Below are 19,850 nucleotides of genomic sequence, written 5' to 3'. Positions count from 1 at the left end.
CATGATTAAAATGGCAAGAAGTAGTGATAAAGAATTTTAGAAGCAGCAAAACAGTTACATACAAAGGAAACCCCATGAGGTTATTACCTGATTTTTCAACAGAAATTTTTACAAGCCAGAGAGAGTGGCATGATATATTCAAAGTGCTAGAAGAAAAATCTTGCAACCAAGAACACTCCATCCAGCAGGGCTACCATTCAGAATAGAAGGAGAAATAATTTCCCCAGAAACAAAAGTTAAAGGAATTCATGACTACTAAACCAGTCCTACAAAAAATGTTAAAAGACGCTGAGTGGAAAGGAAAGACCATTAACAGTAAGACAAGTGGGAAACGCAAAAGCAGTGAAATTAAGTACATCTATACAACTCAGTCAAGGGATTCACAAAACAAACATAAGAGACCATCACCTTAGTATAAATTACTCTATGTATAAGATGTTCTAAACCTAATGGTAAACAAAATAAAAAATAGATTTATAAAAAATAAAGAGAAAGGAATCCAAGCATACGACTCCAAAAAGCCAGCAAACTGAAAGAGCAAGAGAAGAGAACACAGAAGAATTACATAAACAACCATAAGACAAATAACAAAATGGCAATAAGTACATACCTCAGTAATTCTTTGAATGTAAATGTACTAAACACTCCAATCAAAAGCAGGTGACAGAATGGATTAAAAAAAGCAAGACACATCTACATGCTGCCTACGAGAGACTCATTTCAGACCTAAAGACACACGCAGATTAAAGGCAAAGGGATGGAAAAGTATTTGTCATGCAAATGGATGCGAAAAGAAAGCTGAGGTAGCAATATTTCTATCAGACAAAAGAGACCTTAAAACAAACACTTGCTCTTTCTGCACTCTGCTTTGACCTCCTTGTGTGGCCCCTGGAGGATCTGAGGAATGATGTTATGAATGCACATTGTTGAGGATAAAGAAGAAGTGGTATATACACACAATGGAATATTACGCAGCCATCAAAAGGAATGAGATCTTGCCACTTGCAACGACGTGGATGGAACTGGAGGGTGTTATGCTGAGTGAAATAAGTCAATCAGAGAAAGACATGTATCATATGACCTCACTGATATGAGGAATTCTTAATCTCAGGAAACAAACTGAGAGTTGCTGGAGTGGTGGGGGGTGGCAGGGAGGGGGTGGCTGGGTGATAGACATTGGGGAGGGTATGTGCTATGGTGAGCGCTGTGAATTGTGCAAGACTGTTGAATCACAGATCTGTACTTCTGAAACAAATAATGCAATATATGTTAAGAAAAAAAAAAAAAGAAGCTAGCAGGAGGGGAAGAGTGAAGGGGGGAAATTGGAGGGGGAGACCAACCATGAGAGATGATGGACTCTGAAAAACAAACTGAGGGTTCTAGAGGGGAGGGGGTGGGGGGATGGGTTAGCCTGGTGATGGGTATTGAGGAGGGCACGTTCTGCATGGAGCACTGGGTGTTATGCACAAACAATGAATCATGGAACACTACATCAAGAACTAATGATGTAATGTATGGTGATTAACATAATAAAAAATTTTAAAGAAAAAAAAATGAATGCACATTGTTGAGAGAAGATGGTGGTGGAATAAGAGGACCTTAGGCTTATCTCATCCCACAAAAATGACTAGGTAACTATCAAATCATGCTAAATACCCCAAAGATTGGCCTGAGGGGTGGACAAACTCCACAACTAGAGAGGGAGAAGAAGCCACACTGAAGGTGGGATGTGTGGCTCCCTGGTGCCGTGGAGGGGAGGGAGCCGTGGTCTCAATGAAGGGCAAGAGAGAACACACAGGGGAGCACACAAGGAGAACATTTCCCCAAAGCCACTGGCTTGGAAAATGAGAAGGGCTGAATTTTGTGAGGTCTGACAACCAGCAGGCCTTAAAGCCTGAAAGTTTTAAACGTCACTGGGCTTGGATGGGATAGAGCCCAGAGGGCACTGACTGCTTCTGGAGAGAAGGCAGGAAAACAACTTGGAGGCAGGCTCCATCAGTTAAGCATCATCCGACTCTTGGTTTCAGCTCAGGTCATGACCTCACAGTGGTGAGACTGAGCCCCACATCATGCTCCATGCTCAGCATGGAGTTGGCTTGAAATTCCCATTCTGGTAATAAGTACCTGCCCTCCTTCTCCCAATTTTTTAATTGTGGCACAAAACATTTACCATGTTAACCATTTTAAAATATATTGTTTAGTATTATGTATATTTATATCATTGTACAAGAGATCTCTGGAATTTTATCTTGCTAATCTAAAACTCTACCCATTAAATAGCAGCTCCCCATTTCCTCCACCCCCCAGTCCCTGATAACCACTACTCTACTTCCTATCACTTTAATTGAAATATACCTCATAAGTGGAATCATACTATTTGTTTTTCTGATTAGCCTATTCACTTAGGATAATGTTCTGAAGGTTCATCCATGTTGCAGCATATGTCAGACTTTCCTTCCCTTTTAAAGCTGAATAGTATTCCATCATACATATATACCCCTTTTTTTTTTTTTTTAGATGGACATTTGGGTCACTTCTCCCTCGGCTACTGTGAATGATATTGCAATGAACATCAGTATGCCAATCTTTCTTCAAGTCTGCTATCTAGAAGTGAAATTGCTGGCTCATATGGTGATTCTATTTTAAAGTTTTTGAGTAACTATAACTATTTTTACAATGAAAAAACCAGGCAAGTAATTGAATCTAAAGTCACAAATGAAGGAGTCCCCAACCTTGTACCCCTGCATCCTGGCCCTGAGCAGTGTTCCTTCCACCACACTGTACCATCTCCCTCCTACCTCAAAGGACAAAGTCTGCTCTAGAATCAGAACTAAATGTGGGGTAGTTTGGAATTATCTTACCTGTTATGCTGAAATTAATCACTGCTTCCTTCAAAAGTCTTACTGAGTCCCACAGAGCACTCTTGGAAAAAAATAAGTTACATTCATGAGCACATAACATATTTGCATATTAACAATCTCTAAGCACTTAGGTTTAAGTAGGAATCAAACACAGTTACCTTAGTGTTGTTTATATAAAAGGTTACACTCTGACTTCTGAGGTTGAAGTCTATCCAAAATTTCTCTAGTTTTTCATCTTCTGGTTTCCTCATCTGTAAGATAATTTCATCATGAACTGTATACATATCCTGTTAAAGGGTCAGAGGGAAATTATTCCACTAAAAACAACTTCTGCTTTTCTTGGAAAAAACACTACTTTAATATTATAGGAGGTCTTTATTGCCTTACTTCTGCAAAACAGGAGGAAGGTCTTAACTTTATATAACTAAGCTCTTTCTGGAAGAAAAAAAAACAACCTTAGCTTAATGTTTTTTTACCATTTTTATTGTTATGTTAATCACCATATATTATGACCTCACTGATATGAGGAATTATTAATCTCAGGAACAAACTGAGTGTTACTGGAGTGGTGGGGGGTGGGAGGGATGGGGTGGCTGGGTGATAGACATCGGGGAGGGTATGTGCTACGGTGAGCGCTGTGAATTGTGCAAGACTGTTGAATCACAGATCTGTACTTCTGAAACAACCTTAATGTTTAAAAGATGTTTAAATGTGTCAGAGGACTCTATCCACATAAACCTTTTTCCCCCAGAGAGACTCATGAGAAAATAGTCCTGTGTTGAAGCAGAAACAATCCATACTGCATAGGGATGGAAACTTCGAGAAGGAGGTATTATCAAATATAAGTGATTATTTGCCATCTACCTTACTATATCCATTAAAGTAGAGCTAAGACTTGAAGATTTCAAATTACCTTCATTTTAATTGATTGCAAAATAAATATGTGCTTATAGTAAAAAAGTTTCAAACAGTATTGTGTTTATAGAAACAGTAAAGGTCTCCTTCTCTGCCCTTCAACTTCCCATAGATACCTTTCCAGAGACACATTAACAATGCCTTTGTTTCCTCCCAGATGTTTTCTAGACATCAGAAAGTATATGAAGAGTTTTTATACCTTAAGAATGGAAAAAAAATAGACCACTTGCTTTTATGAAGATGGCATTTCTTAGACATCTTTCCATCATATATGCCTACTTTTTACAACTACATAGAGTTGAATGAAGGTTTTAACCTATAATGTATGCTACTGGAAGCCAGTTTAAGGGCCCTGATTGAAGCGGATAGAAATTTAGAAGTAAAACAAAACAAAACAGAAAACAAAAAAACCAAAAACCTACCACCAAGCAGATACTGGAACCTTCAGATAACCAGAAGAAAAAAAGAATAGAGATACAGAAAATCAATCAGGCTACTAATATCAGTCCTAGGGAGAAAAAACTTGTGGCATAGTCAGGGGTTAAAGGTCCAGCTCCCAGAGGCCAAGAAACAGCCTCTAAACCCAAAGCAAAGAAATGTTTGATTAGGACATTTTGAAGACAAGGTCCAGGAACCCTCAACTGAGTCAAGGTTTAGAGGTCTTTGAAGAATTCATCCCCTGTGGAGATGATGTAGGTTGACCTTGTTCATTTAGAAACCAAAGAAGATGGTAAAAAGAAACTGCTCACCCTTAAACTATAAAGTACAAGGTAGAAGTATCTAGTGAAAAGAGTACCCCCTATTTCTATGGATAAAGTGGGGAGCATCAAATGGATGGAAAGAAGCAAGGGAATTGCCCTTTTCCCTACAATACAGACACGAATAATAGTACCCATTAGTAGGGTAAAATAATGCCAAATTTCTGTAATAGAGCTCATGAACACAGTATCAACCCTAAAATTCCTGTATCTGGAATATTATGTTAATACTGGTATTAACAGTAGGGCCCTTAAATTTATTAGTAATGCATCCCAGTTATGGTAGGAGAGAAGACAAGTGAAGAAAGGCTTCAGAACTGAGGTCTCTAAAAGTAAGCTTCCTTTTCTAAAATGCCCTTTGTAGGGAGAGCAGTTTGGCCTAATTATGTATACCTAACTTAGGGTCTATGAGACCCATATATACCCCTCACAGTCCCCAGAGACGAACATACCTCGTGCCCATCAGCAAAGGCAGCAATACACGGAAATGAATAGACCCTGCAAAACACTTGACAATGTAAAAAAAAATGTAATTGGGTCAATCCCAAACACAACCTACAGATGTGCTATAATGAGCATTTTTATCTAGGTTATGCTATTAAATCTCTTTGCACAAAGTATGGAAGAGGGTCTCAAACCTGCAAATGGCTACTACTCTGGGTAGATTTCTAGTCTCCATCTGGCAAGTGTACAAGCCAAGTGTAGTGGTCTACAAGCCAGGCTTACTGGTACTGTATCTCTGCCGGGTTGCTGGGCAAGATTCCAACGAGGAGTGAATTTAGCAAATTCTCATCAAGAACTTTGTAACAAACCTATCCCCACCGACTTCATAAAATCCCCCAGGAAACATGTTAAAAATATTCCAAATCATTAAGTAAATATGCTAAAAACAAAACAAAAAGCAGATAGAGATCATTTTTAAACACGTACAAATGAATCACTATGGAGAATGGATCTAATCTCCTGATATTTCTATTCAATGGATAATAGAGTAGTGATAAGTTATGTATCTTCTATTCTCTCCTGAAATAAAACATATCCTAGATTTCTAATATTAGACATTTTCAAAATAAGACTAGTCAATAAAATGATACCCAGAGACATACTTACCTCCTTTCATCTCCAAGTCTGTTGTTTAGGTAATTGAGAAACCGTCTACTATCCTTCAAAGAAATAATGCAAACTTTAAGAAAAAAAGTTTTAAATATTTTTACCAGTATTCAGACGCTAGTGTTTGCTTCTAAATTCCCAAGATCCAGTAACATCACAAGGTTCCACCAAGATTCATTATTACAGGTTAATTAAAAATACTTTGTATTAGAAAGAGGAAGCTTCAGACCCAAATTCTGGAAGGAACCCCCAGCCAGGAGATTTTCAGCTGAGGAATGCTTTAAGTCTCCAAAGGTTATGTGCACAGTTACATTTCACTGGGTTAAGAGGAAAAGAAATACATTTAACTAGTGACCTAGATTATAGTTTTGCTAACCCATTGGCATCTATCTTGCTAACATCTGCCCAGAACGAGCCAACCCACAAACCCATAAATTTATCAATTTTGGGGTTATTCTGGGTGCATTATCCACTGCCTGTTTTCTTTATGAGGAGTTTTCTATTTCTATTCTACTCCTTCCTGGTTTCTCTCTCCTCATACAGGTTCAGAGAATAAGGATTATTTTTAGAGAGTTCTGCTGACCAGAAGCAAGTAAGAAGGTAAATTTGTTACCTCCAAAATACTAAAGCTGAACAGACACTGACCCAGGCTTTTGTCCCTTTTCTTAGGGAGGACTGGCTATTGTAGTCCATCCTTACACTCTGCATCTTTATGCAGCACGAAATAGACAGCAGTAATGTAAGCTTTGACCTAAAAGTAGTTCCATTAAGAAGTCAATGGCTCTGGTGGGGAAAGGATTTGAAAAATGTTACTTTTGACCTATTTTCATGAAATTTCCCTGACCATGAGGGAATGACATAGAGGGGAAAAAGGGAACTAACCTCTGAGTTTAACATCCCAGGCATGTTGATTTCTCTCATTCAGTTCTCACAACTTTATGGTGGGTTTTATTCCCATTTCACAGATAATGACACTAAGGCTTTGTACATCAACTACCTTACCGAAAGGCATACATCATGTAAGTCAGGGAGTAGTACTCAAACCTGAGCCTTATGGTCTTCCAATTTAGATCAAATTCAGTACTGGCTAAACAACTACTACTTATCTGGTAGTTAATATTTTTAATATATTTTTAAAATTTTTATTGTTATGTTAATCACCATACATTACATCATTAGTTTTGGATGTAGTGTTCCATGACTCATTGTTTGTGCCTAACACCCAGTGCTCCACGTAGAACGTGCCCTCTTTAATACCCATCACCAGGCTAACCCGTCCCCCCACCCCCCCTCCCCTCTAGAACCCTCAGTTTGTTTTTCAGAGTTTTAATAATATATTTACAATTTCAGATTTAATAAAATTCTAATTGCATAGCAGTTTTGACCAGAAAAGCTTGGTTCAACATGAGCATGGTTATTAAGAATTTTACCTTTTCTAAGGACCTAACCTTCATTTTAGGAACTTTTAGAAGAATAGGAAAAATATTTTAGCCATTTTAGGATGGAGGTGAGTATGCAGCAAAGCTACAAGCTATTTTTGTGCTATTTGGGAATACAGTCACCGTGAGCCCAGATTGCATGGAAAACACTGGATATTATTATTCCTCTAAAATAGAGAGGCCGAATGGCTCAAAACACAACTACCTATAATACTCCCCTGCAACTAGAACACCCCATGCCAATTTCAACCTCCCCTCATTGCCCCAGCTGCTCTGTACAAGGCTGAAATGCACATTTTCTCTTCCAGTTCTCCCTACCATCTGAGATGCACTGAAAATTGCTCCCCACTCCATGACATTTTCTTGGACTGGATCCACCATATTCACATCGTCTGTCTCCAGTCCAAATTACCTTAAAAGTTTTATCTGTACGCCCATATTTGGTGCACAGATTTTCTGTTCATACAGTCCTCAGATCATTTCACATAAATGGGAAACAGGAAGCTTAAGAATGGCTACTTATTCACTTAAACCATTTCTTAATTTAAGAAAAATTCCTCCCCTGAGCCCAGTGTTGAAGAAAACACTGAGGAGATTTAATAAGTATTGGTTAAATGGACTTTTGATGACCAGGAATCTCACCGTCTCAAATTCTCGATCCTTAATTTCTTTGAAAGCTTCAGCAATGACATCATCTTCAAACCACTCATGGACAAGCTCACCCCTTGATTTTTTCAAGGTCAGCCTACACAGTGCTTCAGAAAGAGCAACCTGCTGGTCATAATCTAGAGATTAAGAACATGGTAGATCATTCTGGGATGGGCATAAAGCAAAAGAAAAAAAAAAAGGGGGGAGTTCTACAGATTAGCACTTGTTCCAAGAAATTCCATCTTAGAAGATTAGCATTGTACATTACAGTTATAAGCAGTAAGATGTATCCTAGAGCATTTTACTTAAATTCAATATTTAAGAAAACATTAGCAGAAAATCTAAATAGGCCAGCATGTAACAAAACATACTTCTGCACTTTGTTTTATATTAAAACATTCATCAAAAGCAACTCAAACAGGCTTAAAAATATTTCTATTACAAAAAGATAAATTATGATATTTCATGACTGATAAAAACTATGTATAACATGTTTAAATTTCAAATGATTTTAAAAGTAAAAAGCAAGTTGCAGCTGGATACGTACAATTGGAGGACATTTACAGAATGCTTTTAAAATATGCAAAACAATGTATGAAGTGACAAATCACTGAATTCTACTCCTGAGACTAATATTACACTATATGTTAACTAGAATTTAAATAAAATTAGAAAAAAAATGTATCTTGTTTATGAATATGTAGAACAAAAGTAGAAAAACATACTTTTGAATGAAAAACAAATCCAAGAAGGATTACCTCTACTAATGGATCGGAAAATGGGATCAGGGACATGTATACCAGGGGCTTTACCTGTAACTGATTTTACTTAAAGATGAAGTAAATGTGGCAAAATGATAAAATTTGGCTAGGCTGGTTGGTGAGGAAATAGTATTCATGAATTATTCTTTATGGCTTTCAGCATGCTAAAACTTTTCATAATAAATTAAAAATGAAGTGCTATTCCTATTTTCAACTTGACCATAATTTTTACCCATAGTTTTAAGATGCTCACAAAACCCCCAAGAGTCCAATATGTAATACACTAATATTTAAAATTCTAAACACTTACCACCCACAGTCAAGATTGTCCTTGCCAGGTCTCTCCTGAAACATTTAGATCAATTACATTTTACTGAAATGTACATAAAACTTTACTATATTGGTATTAAAATTTTAAACCAAGATGTATATTTTTAATATTTTTTAAAGATTTTATTTATTAGGGGAGAGCACATGCATGAACTGAGGGGAGGGGCAGAGGGAAAGGGAGAAGCAGACTCCCACCTGAGCAGGCAGCCCAACACAGGCTCAATCCAGGACCCTGAGATCATGACCTGAACCAAAAGCAGATGCTTAACTGACTGAGCCACCCATGGCCCCCCACCATGATGTGCATTTTTGAAATTATTTCAAATTCATCAGAATTTCTTAAATGTCAAGAATACATCTTTATGGAAAAATTATTAATGACTTAAGTGTACTTTTTAAAAGAAGCTAGAGTTATTATACATTCAGAGGTTCTATTTTTCCTTCTGTAAAGTGAATTCAATTGGAGGATGTCTGAAGATTATCAAATGCTAAGATTCTGGAATTTTATAGTCACCTCACCAACTTCCATGTATATATTTTTTGTATAATCTTTTTAAAAACATAGTTGATACCTGGAAGAAATACTACAGTAGGTGCTGTGAGTCTTTCCAGTGAGCTCTTGAACTGCTTTGAAAAACTGATAAGTTTATTATTTATCATGTAATAACCTAACCCTATTACATTTAACAACAGACTCCCATATCCTATATTCATTTAACAATTTCAACGAAATGCTAACAAGTATGATACTGGTCTCTTAATGTCTGAAATAACTCCCATTTTAAAGAATAGATTGGCCAAGAAATCTCGTAGTTCAGTTTCTCATAAACAGATTGATTTGTTACTATTAAAAAGAAGCCTTAAAATAGTACCACTGCTTTGTGCTTGCAGACTTTACATCTAACCTGAAGTCCAGAACATTCCAGACTTTCTATAACACACAAACAATAAGGCAGGATCATAGGATTAGTTTGAAAACTTATGAGAAAACATCAGGTCAGTTGTTCTCCAATTCTAAATATAACATTAAGAGTAATGATTAAATTAATGTAGTCAAATATTTTTAAAGAAATATTCAGTAGAAAAACTGCATGCTGCAAACATTAGTTAAATGGACAAACATGAAAGCAGTGGGCTCCATGCTCACCATCACTTCATTCAGGCCTACAATAGGACAAGCTTGGTTGCCCTTCCTCTCATCAGTCATGGCTGCTTGTCACATGAATGATGGCATGCCACAATACATCAATGAGGCTGGTTAGTGGTTAATTCAGTAACATTTAGTTTCAAATTTTAAAATGGGTGCTGGTTTTACTCTTTCCATGGCCACACATAATTTTACCTCCAAATTTCAATGTCCCAAGAACTACATAATTATAACGGTCATCAAAAAACAAAAATCCACTGTTTTTCCATTGTTGAAAAGCAATACAAATTACACTGGCATAGCTAAAAGTTGGTAGCCTTTGAGAATTTGCTACTTAGTAACATGCTCATTACTTTCAGTGGGTTGCTTAAGTCAACCTGTATAATAACTATCAATCAAGGGATTATGGTTGGCTCCATTTTAGTGAGCAAAGGGGTGGCAAAACCAGGATTTGGAGCCCAGCAGTCTGGCTCCAGAGTCTGTACTCTTAACATTCTGAGTCACTAATTTAACTCACATTCACAGAGAAAACAATAACCTATGGCCCAAGAAAGCATCTCAACTCAAAAACTTGATAAACATACTACTAAAGAAGAACTTAGCAAAGTCTAGCTTTTTCCTTTACTCCTCCTTCGCTGCTTAGCACAATGCCTGTATACAGTAGGCACACATTTACTGAAAGAAGCAATGAAGGTGTTAGGTCTAAGGAGAACAAAGACAGAGGTTACAATCCAGAGAGGTTTTACCCTTACATCATCCCATAATCAAGTACAAGGTCACTTACATAAGATGACGTGGGCCTTCCAACAAGGACAGTTGTCTTCGCTCTTCCCGAGGCACGGCACGCAAAATGGAGTTCAAAGTTTTCAAAGCCTGGAGTCGGAGAAAGTATTTACAGGGAAGAAACATGGAGGCCTATTGCACAACCCTCTCTAAGGTCTTTAGAGCAGCTGTTATCAGTTTTGTTATTTGCAACTCACCTCCTGCTGAATGAAATGATTTACAGTCTTTTCTGTCACCAGAAATCCTAAGGTAAATATGAAGGAATCCAACATCTGAATTTTCCCTGAAAGCATAATTTTAGAAGAATCAAATTGATGCTAAAAAGAATAAGGAAAGGACTCCCAGTCTGCCACTTCCTGTTTTGTGGAAAAGCCATGAGAGCAATAACCATTTTAGAAATTAAAACAGTCTGGGCAATAAAACAGGGACAAAATACACTTGCATTGCATAGACCCTCAGTGAGGAAAAGAACAGCATACACAAAGTGTGACTGTGTGTGATTACCCTATCTTAAGCAAAGCTACTTTTTTGTCCAGACAGATATACAAAGAGTAGCTACTGCACAGTTTTCTGTTCTTACATTGTATGTTTTTTTAAAATAAAAATTTTGAGGTCTTATGCTAACAGAAGTAGGGTTTGAACAAAGTATTGGCCTTTGTTAAACAGCATAATTATGGAAACTTCAGTTATTTATAGGTCAGTACATAGTAAAACGAATGGGTATGAGATTATCCTCTATGCTAATTAAACTGATTTCATTTATGCACATTAAGATAAAATGACAGTATACACCTATGAAAGGTACAAAAATTTATGGTAAGATCCTAGCATTACTTTCATAGGTTCAAATGTGCAATTTTTATATATGGATTATTCATCACATGTCATATTTACCCCCCATAGAACTCATGAGATTGTAGGAACCCAAAACCAGAAAACAGAAGTAAAAAAAGATTCCTCTTCCATTAAAAAAAAGCCAGATTGATACTGCTGAATGATCTCTGGAAACCAGAAATTTGGCTAGGAGCTATGCCAACAACTTGCCTGCCAGTTTAAAACTTGAAGATTTCAACACAACCCAGATGGACAGAAGATCCTCAAGACATTTATGTACCCTGTTAGTTAGCAAATATCAGGTGTCAGTCTTATCATTTACATAGTAAAGAAAACAAATAGAGCCCTGCAAAAGGGAAAGAGGAACACTGCCATTAAGTAGCAGAAAAGGGACTTTTTAAAAAGTGCTTACCTCAGGAAAGATTTAAGAAGCACATGACTTATCACAAAAACATAAAAGAACACGAATTCTACAAGAGTCCCCACTTTCAAAGAGTCAGAATAACCTGGCCTGAGACATGGCAAAAAAGTAGCTGTTTCAAAACCACCTGGGGCATACATTGAAGAGATTTATTTACTAATCTCAGAATATGTGGTGGAGGGGCAGGAATCTTTAGGAGACTTCTCCAAGAACAAAAATGCTGGTGGGCACCATTTCTGTTCCTCTCCCTCAGCTTACATAGCTGGACAATTATGGGAGCCTGCGGTGACACTCTCCTCCAATCTTGCTAGCACCACATGCCCCACCCCCAATGCTCCCTTACAGACCTGCCCCATCCAACCCACCTGCCTCAGCAGCCATCCCTACAAAGTCGCTCCTACCCCACCACACCAAGCAAGCTGCCCCAGTGGGGACCAGCACCACTCCAAAGTGACTACTGCCCTGGAGAGGAGGAGGAAATAATCCCACACACCAGTTTGCCCACAGTTCTAGCAGCCAAGCCTTTTAGCCAATCACACAGGGAGAAAGCCCGCTATTAGGTGTGCTTGCAACAAAGAGGTTGGTTGCAGATACCTAGTCTGACTGCCAACCCCGCCCACGAATGAAAGCCTCTGAGCCACACGGGGAGAAAGGCTGGTCATCTGATATACTCACACAGAGGCGCTAATTCCAGACAACTAGCCTGACTGCTGATCCTGCCCACATATGAGCCCACAGAGGCCTTACACAGGCCCCTCAATGCTGCATGGACCAAACCCTGCCCAGTGCACCCACAGTAGGCAAAGTGGGTCATTGCAGCTAACTGGGCTGAAAACAAACACAGCTAGACCCAACAGAAAGGTATACACAACCCACATAGGAGACACCACTAGCTTGTGTGGTTCTGATGACTAGAGGGCATGGCACTATAGGGAACCACTGAACTTCTACACAAGGCAACTACTCTCAAGACTAGGAGACACAGCTGTCCTCCCTAACACAGAAAAAGATAAAGTGAGGAAAATAGGAATATGCCCAAATGAAAGAACAGGACAAAAATCACAGCACAAGAACTAAAAGAAATGGAGATAAGCAATATGATAGAATTCAAAGTAATGGTCACAGAAATACTCACTGGACTTAAGAGTGGATGAGAGTGAGATCATCAACAAAGACAGAAAATATAAAAACAATCAGATGAATTCAGTAACAAGAACAAAAACTAAAGGGAATCAATAGCATATTAGAGGAGACAAAAGAACAGCTCACTGATCTGGAAGACAGGGTAATGGAAAAGAACCAAGCTGAACAGCAAAAGGTGAAAAATAATAGGTTAAGGGAACTCAGCAGCATCATCAAGCATATAAAATTCACATTGTAGGAATCCCAGAAGGAAATAAGGAGTGGAAAGTTTATTTGAAGAAATAACTAAAAAACTTCCCTAAACTGGAGAAGGAAGCAGACATCCAGATCCAGGAAACAGAGATCCTAATAAGATGAACCCGAAGAGGTCCACATCAAGACACATGAATACCAAAAATGGCAAAATGGAGTAAGAGGATTTTAAAAGCAGCAAAGAGAAATAGTTACATATAAGGGAAACCCCACAAAACCATCAGCTTATTTTCCAGCAGAAACTTTGTGGGCCAGAAGGGAATGGAATGATCTATTCAAATTGCTGATAGGAAAAAACCTACAACCAAGAATACCCTACCCAGCAAGGTTATCATTCAGAATAGAAGAGATAAAAAGTTTCCTAGACAAAAGCTAAGGGTGTTCATCACCCCTAAACCAGCCTTATAAGAAAGGTTAAAGGGAATTATCTGAGTAGAAAGAAAAGGCCATAACTAGAAGAAAATAAGAGGAAAAAAATTCACAGTAAAAGTAATCATATAATTAAGGTAGTAGATTCAACTATAAAGCCAGTTTGTTCACACACAAAAATAGTAAAATCTGCTATATCTACAAAAAAACCAGTCCAGGATATACAAAATATGATGCAAAATATGACATCATATACAGAAAATATGGAAGGGGGATGAAAAATTAGGTGCTTTTAGAATGTGTTCAAACTTAAGTGACTATCAACTTAATAAAGACTGCTGTATACACAAGATGACATATGAACCTAATGGTAATCATAAATCAAAAACCTCTAATACACATACACAAAGAAAAAGGAATCCAAGCATAACCCTAAAGAACGCCTTCCAAGCACAAGGGACGAAAGCAGAAGATACAGAACTACAAAAACAACTGAAAAAGAACAAAATGTCAATATGTACCTGCAATAATTACTTTAAAAGCAAATGGACTATTTCCAATCATAGGGAAAATAGAGTGTAAGAGAACCCTAAGGTGACCTCATCCCACAGCTAAAAATGGATAACACTCAACAGCATAAATAACCCAGAAAACAACCTGAAGTCTGGCACAACAGACTCCACAAAAGTATACAAGAGGCCATATTGGAGAGAATAAGAAGGGCAGTGAGGAGCAAAACTGACTGTAGCCTTTCATGGGGTGTGAGGAGCCCCAGAAATGGAGAGAAATCACACCAGGGATCCCACACACACAAAAAAGATGAATCCCCACAACAGCAGGGCACACACAACACACATATGGGACACCTCCTGAAGCACCAGGTTCTAGTGAAGAGGGGACACTGCACTGCAGGATAATATAGAACCTTTCCTTCATAAGGCTTTTATTTTTAAGAGCAGGAGACATAGCTGACTTTCCAAACACAGAAACAGACACAGAATTAGACAAAATGAGACAGGAATGTCCCAAATGAAAGGACAGGTAAAGACCACAACAAAAGACATAAGCAAAGTGAAGTAATATGCCTGATAAAAAATTTAAAGTAATGATCATAAAGATACTCAATGCACTTAAGAATGGAGGATATCAGAGATATTAACAGAAAGATTTAAAAACAAGACAAAACAAAACAGACACCAGAGGGGCCCATGGGTAGTGCAGTTGATTAAGCATCTGACTCTTGCTTTCAGCTCAGGTTGTGATCTCAGGCTTGTGAGATCAAGCCCTGCACTGGGCTCTGGGCTCAGCATGGACTCTGCTTGTGACTGTCTCTCCCTCTCTCTGCCTCTCCCCCCACTACATGCATGCACATGCACTCTAAAATAAATAAATCTTAAAAGATGAAAGAACTGGAGATGAACACAAATGAAATTTAAAAATATACTAGATGGAATAACAGGCTAAAGGAGAGGAGCCAGTTAACAACATGGAAGATAGTAATAATGGAAAGTAATCAAGCTGAGCAGGTGAGGAAAAAAATTAGACAAAATGAGAACAGACTTAGGGAGCTCAGTAACCCCATAAAGCATAATATTCACATTAAGAGATCCCAGAAGGAGAAGAGAGAAAAGGGATCAGAAAAGTCTATTTGAAGAAACCACTAAAAATTTCCCTAATCTGGGGAAGGAAACCTATCCAGATCCAGGAGGCACAGAGAGTTCCCAACAAAAATAAACCCAAGGAAGTCCACACCAAAACGCATAGTAATTAAAATGGCAAAATGTTGTGACAGAGAATTTTAAGAGCAGCAAAATAGTTACATATATATTTAAAAAAAAAAAAACATAAGGTTATAAGCTGATCTTTAAGCAGAAATTTTTTAGGCCAGAAGAGAGTGGCATGATATATTCAAAGTGCTGAAAGGAAAAACTTTGCAACCAATGGTACTTTATCCAGCAAGGCCATCATTCAGAATAAGAGAGTTTCCCAACTACCATCACCATGAAACTTGCCCTACAAGAAATGATAACAGGGACTCTGAGTGGAAAGAAAGACTATAAGTAAGAATAAAAGAAGGAAGCACAAAAGCAGTAAAAATAAGTATGCCTGTAAAAATCAGTCAAGGGAGTCACAAAATAAAAGGATGTAAAATAGGGCATAGCAGGGGTGGGAGGAAAGAAATAAAGAATGGGTTCAAACTTAAGTGACCATCAACTTTAAATAGACCACTGTATGCAGATGTTATATACAAACCTAATGGAAACCACAAATCAAAACCTAGTAATAGATATACTTAGATTCCTTTCTAGTTTTGACATATCACTAAAGACAACTAATTGTGAGAGAAGAGAGCAAGAAAGAACACAGAAAAACCATAAAAATCACAACAAGTAACAAAATAGCAATAAATACCTATCAATAATTACTTTGGAGTGTCTAGTCCATTTATATTCAATGAAAAGACATAGGGTGATGGAATGGATTAAAAAAAAAAAAACAAGACCCATCTATATGCTGCCAACAACACACTCATTTCAGACCTAAAGATACCTGCAGATTGAAAGTGAGAGGATGGAGAAATATTTATCATGCAAATAGATGTAAAAAGATGGGCTAGCAATACTTATATAGGAAAAAATAAACTTTAAAACAAAAGCTAATAAGAAACCAAGAAGGATACTATATAATCATAAAAGGAACTATCCAAGAAAATATAACCATAAATATTTATACACCCAACATGGTAACACCCAAATACATAAGTCAGTTAATAACAAGCATAAGGGAAGTAATCAATAGTAATACAATAGCAGGGGACTTAACAGTCCACTTACATCAATGGACAGATCATCAAAACAGAAAAAACAAGAAAATAGTGGCTTTGAATGACACACTGGACCAGACAGACTTAATGGATATATTCAGAACATTCTATCCTGGAACGCTTGGGTGGCTCAGTTGGTTAAGCATCTGCCTTTGGCTCAGGCCATGATATCCAGGTCCTGGGGTCAAGTCATGCATTGGGCTCCTTGCTCAGCAGGGAGCCTGCTTCTCCCTCTGCCTGCCACTGCCCCTGCTTGTGCTCTCTGACAAAATCTTAAGAAAAAAAGAACATTGAATTCTAAAACAGTGGAATATGTATTCTTTAATGCACACAGGACATTCTCCAGAATAGACCACATATTAGGCCACAAAACAATCCTCAACAAATTCAAAGAGACTGAAGTCCTACCATGCACCTTATCTGAAACTAGAAAATGGCCACCAGGAAAAAAAAAATCTGTAAAGAGCACAAATACATGGAGGTTAAACAACATGCTACTGAACAATGAATGAGTCAACCAATAAATCAAAGAAATAAAGGCAGGTGAAAATGAAAACATAATGATCCAAAATCTTTGGGATGCAACAAAAGCTGTTCTAAGAGGGAAGTTTATAGCAATACAGGCCTACCTCAAGAAAAAATCTCAAACATAACCTTATATCTAAAGGAGCTAGGGAAAAAACCCAAAACAAACCTAAAACCAGAAGTAAAGAATAAATATTAGAGCAGAAATAAAATACTAAAAAAATAGGGCAGATCAATGAAACCAAGAGCTGGTTCTTTGAAGAGATCAACAAAATTGATAAACCTCTAGCTAGACTCACAAACAGTAACAGTAACAAAAACCCACACCCAAACAAAATCACAAGTGAAATAAACAGCACAGAAATACAAACAATGGTAAGAGATTATAAAAAAATATGCCAACAAACCGAACAATCTAGAAGAAATATATAATTCCTAGAAACATAACCTTTCAAAACTGAATCGGGAAGAAATAGAAAATTTGAACAGACCAATTACCAGCAATGAAATTGAAGTAGTGATCAAAAAAAATTCCCCCAAAAAACCCAAAATTCCACAACCAGATGGCCTCATGGGAGAATCTACCAAACATTTAAAGAATAGTTAATACTGGGGCACCTGGTCAGGTGGTTAAGCATCTGACTCGATTTAGCTCAGGTCATGATCTCAGGGTCCTGAGATCAAGCCTGGTGATGGGCTCTGCACTGGGCATAGAGCCTGCTTAAGATTCTCTCCCCCCTGTCTCTCCTCCCAACCCACCCCCCACCCTGACTCACACTAAAAAGGAGGGGGGGGGGAAAGAAGAGTTTACACCTATTCTTCTCAAACTATTCCAAATAACAGAAGAGGAAGGAAAACTTCCAAGTTCATTCTAGGAGGCCAACATTCCCCCGATACCAAAACCAGATAAAGATACCACATATACCCACAAGTGTGAACAAGCCAATTATCTCTCATGAACATGGACACAAAAATCTTCAAAACAGTATTAGCAAAGTGAAACCAATAATACATTAAAAAAAAAAGTCATTCACCCTGATCAAGTGAGATTTATTCCTGGAATAAAAGGGTGGTTCACTCTCTTACAAATCAATGGGAAATAAAAACATTTTAATAGATGTAGAAAAAGCATTTGACAAAGTACATCCATTCATGATAAGAAAAAAAAAAAAAACCCTCAAGAAAGTAGGTTTAGAGGGAAAACACCTCAACATAATAAAGGCCTTTTATGAAACACCCAGATCATACTCAATGGGGGAAAATAGAGCTTTTCCCCTAAGGTCTGGAAAAAGACAAGACTTTCACCTTTTATGTAACATAGTACAGGAGTCCTAGCCACAGCAAGACAACAAAGAAATAAAAGGCATCCAAATTGGAAAGGAAGAACTAAAACACGGTATTTGCAGATGACAATACTCTATATAGAAAACTCTGAAGACTCCACCAAAAAACTAGAACTGATAAATCAACTCAGTAAAGTTGAATAAAAAAAAAAAAAAAAAAAAAAAATCAGTGTACAGAAATCCATTACATTTCTATACAAAGAAGCAAAAAAGAAACATTAACGATCCTATTGACAATTGCCCCAAACAAAATACTTAGGACTAAACCTAAGTGGTGAAAGACCCATAATCTGAAAACTAAAAAATACTGATGAAAGAAATTGAAGAGGACAAGAACATATGGAAAGGTATTCCATGCTTATAGACTGGAAGACTCCTAAAATGTCCGTAGTACCCAAAGCAATCTACAGATTTATGCAATCCTTATCAAAATACCAACAGCATTTTTCACAGAACTACAACAATTCTAAAATTTGTATTGAACCACATGAGATCCCAAATCACCAAAGCTACCTTGAAAAAGCTAGAGGCATCACAATTCCAGTTCAAGTTATACTACAAACTGTAACAAACAAAACAGGAGGTAACTGGCACAAAAATAGACACACAGATCAACAGACAGAGTAGAAAGTCTACAAACAAACCCATGATCATATGGTTAATCTTTGACAAAGGAGGCAGGAATATGCAATGGGAAAAAGATAGTCTAGTCTTTTCAACACATAGTGCTAGGAAAACTGGACAGCTACATGTAAAAGAATGAAACTGGATGACTTTGTTTCACCATACACAAAAATAAACTCAAGATGGATTCAAGACCTAAATGTGAGATCTGTAATGATAAAAACCCTGGAAAAGAGCATAGGTGGTAAGGCCTCTGACATCAGCCATAACATTTTTCTAGATAGTTCTCCTGAAGCAAGGGAAACAAAAGCAAAACTAAAGTACTGGGACTTCATCAACATAAAAAGCTTCTGCACAGTGAAGGAAACAACCAATGAAACTAAAAGACAACCTACTGAGTGGAAGAAGATATTTGCAAATGACATATCCAGTAAAGGGTAGTGTCCAAAATATATAAAGAACTTATACAACTCAAATAATCCAAAGCCAGTCATAGAAAGACAAATACCATATGATCTCACTTCTATGTGGAATTGAAGAAAAACAAAGGAAAAAAAAAAAAAGACAAACTAAAAAAACAAATGCTTAACTACAGAGAACAAACAGGGTAGGTGGGCAGGGGGATGGTGAAATAGGTGAACGGGATTACGAGTATACTTATGGTGAGCACTGAGTCGTGTATAGAATTGTTGAATCACTATATTGTACACCTAAAACTAATATAACACTGTATGTTAACTATACTGGAATTAAATTTTTTAAA

General features: G+C 37.4%; 1 protein-coding gene across 1 annotated transcript in view; it reads right to left on the bottom strand.

The window, feature by feature from the left end:
* Window positions 1–19,850, bottom strand: part of SYCP2L (synaptonemal complex protein 2 like) — a 114,094-nt gene that overhangs the window by 82,042 nt on the left and 12,202 nt on the right. Inside the window, 8 exon segments of the mRNA XM_025890873.2 lie at window positions 2,862–2,922; window positions 3,020–3,112; window positions 4,987–5,032; window positions 5,645–5,697; window positions 7,726–7,868; window positions 8,803–8,837; window positions 10,754–10,842; window positions 10,950–11,035. Coding sequence (XP_025746658.2) covers window positions 2,862–2,922; window positions 3,020–3,112; window positions 4,987–5,032; window positions 5,645–5,697; window positions 7,726–7,868; window positions 8,803–8,837; window positions 10,754–10,842; window positions 10,950–11,035 — 606 coding nt within the window.

The sequence above is a fragment of the Callorhinus ursinus genome, unplaced genomic scaffold, assembly GCF_003265705.2.
Source record: "Callorhinus ursinus isolate GAN/ISIS: 27379988/994484 unplaced genomic scaffold, GSC_fseal_2.0 scaffold26, whole genome shotgun sequence".
Taxonomy (NCBI): Eukaryota; Metazoa; Chordata; class Mammalia; order Carnivora; family Otariidae; genus Callorhinus; species Callorhinus ursinus.
This window is presented reverse-complemented; position numbering and strand designations above follow the sequence as displayed.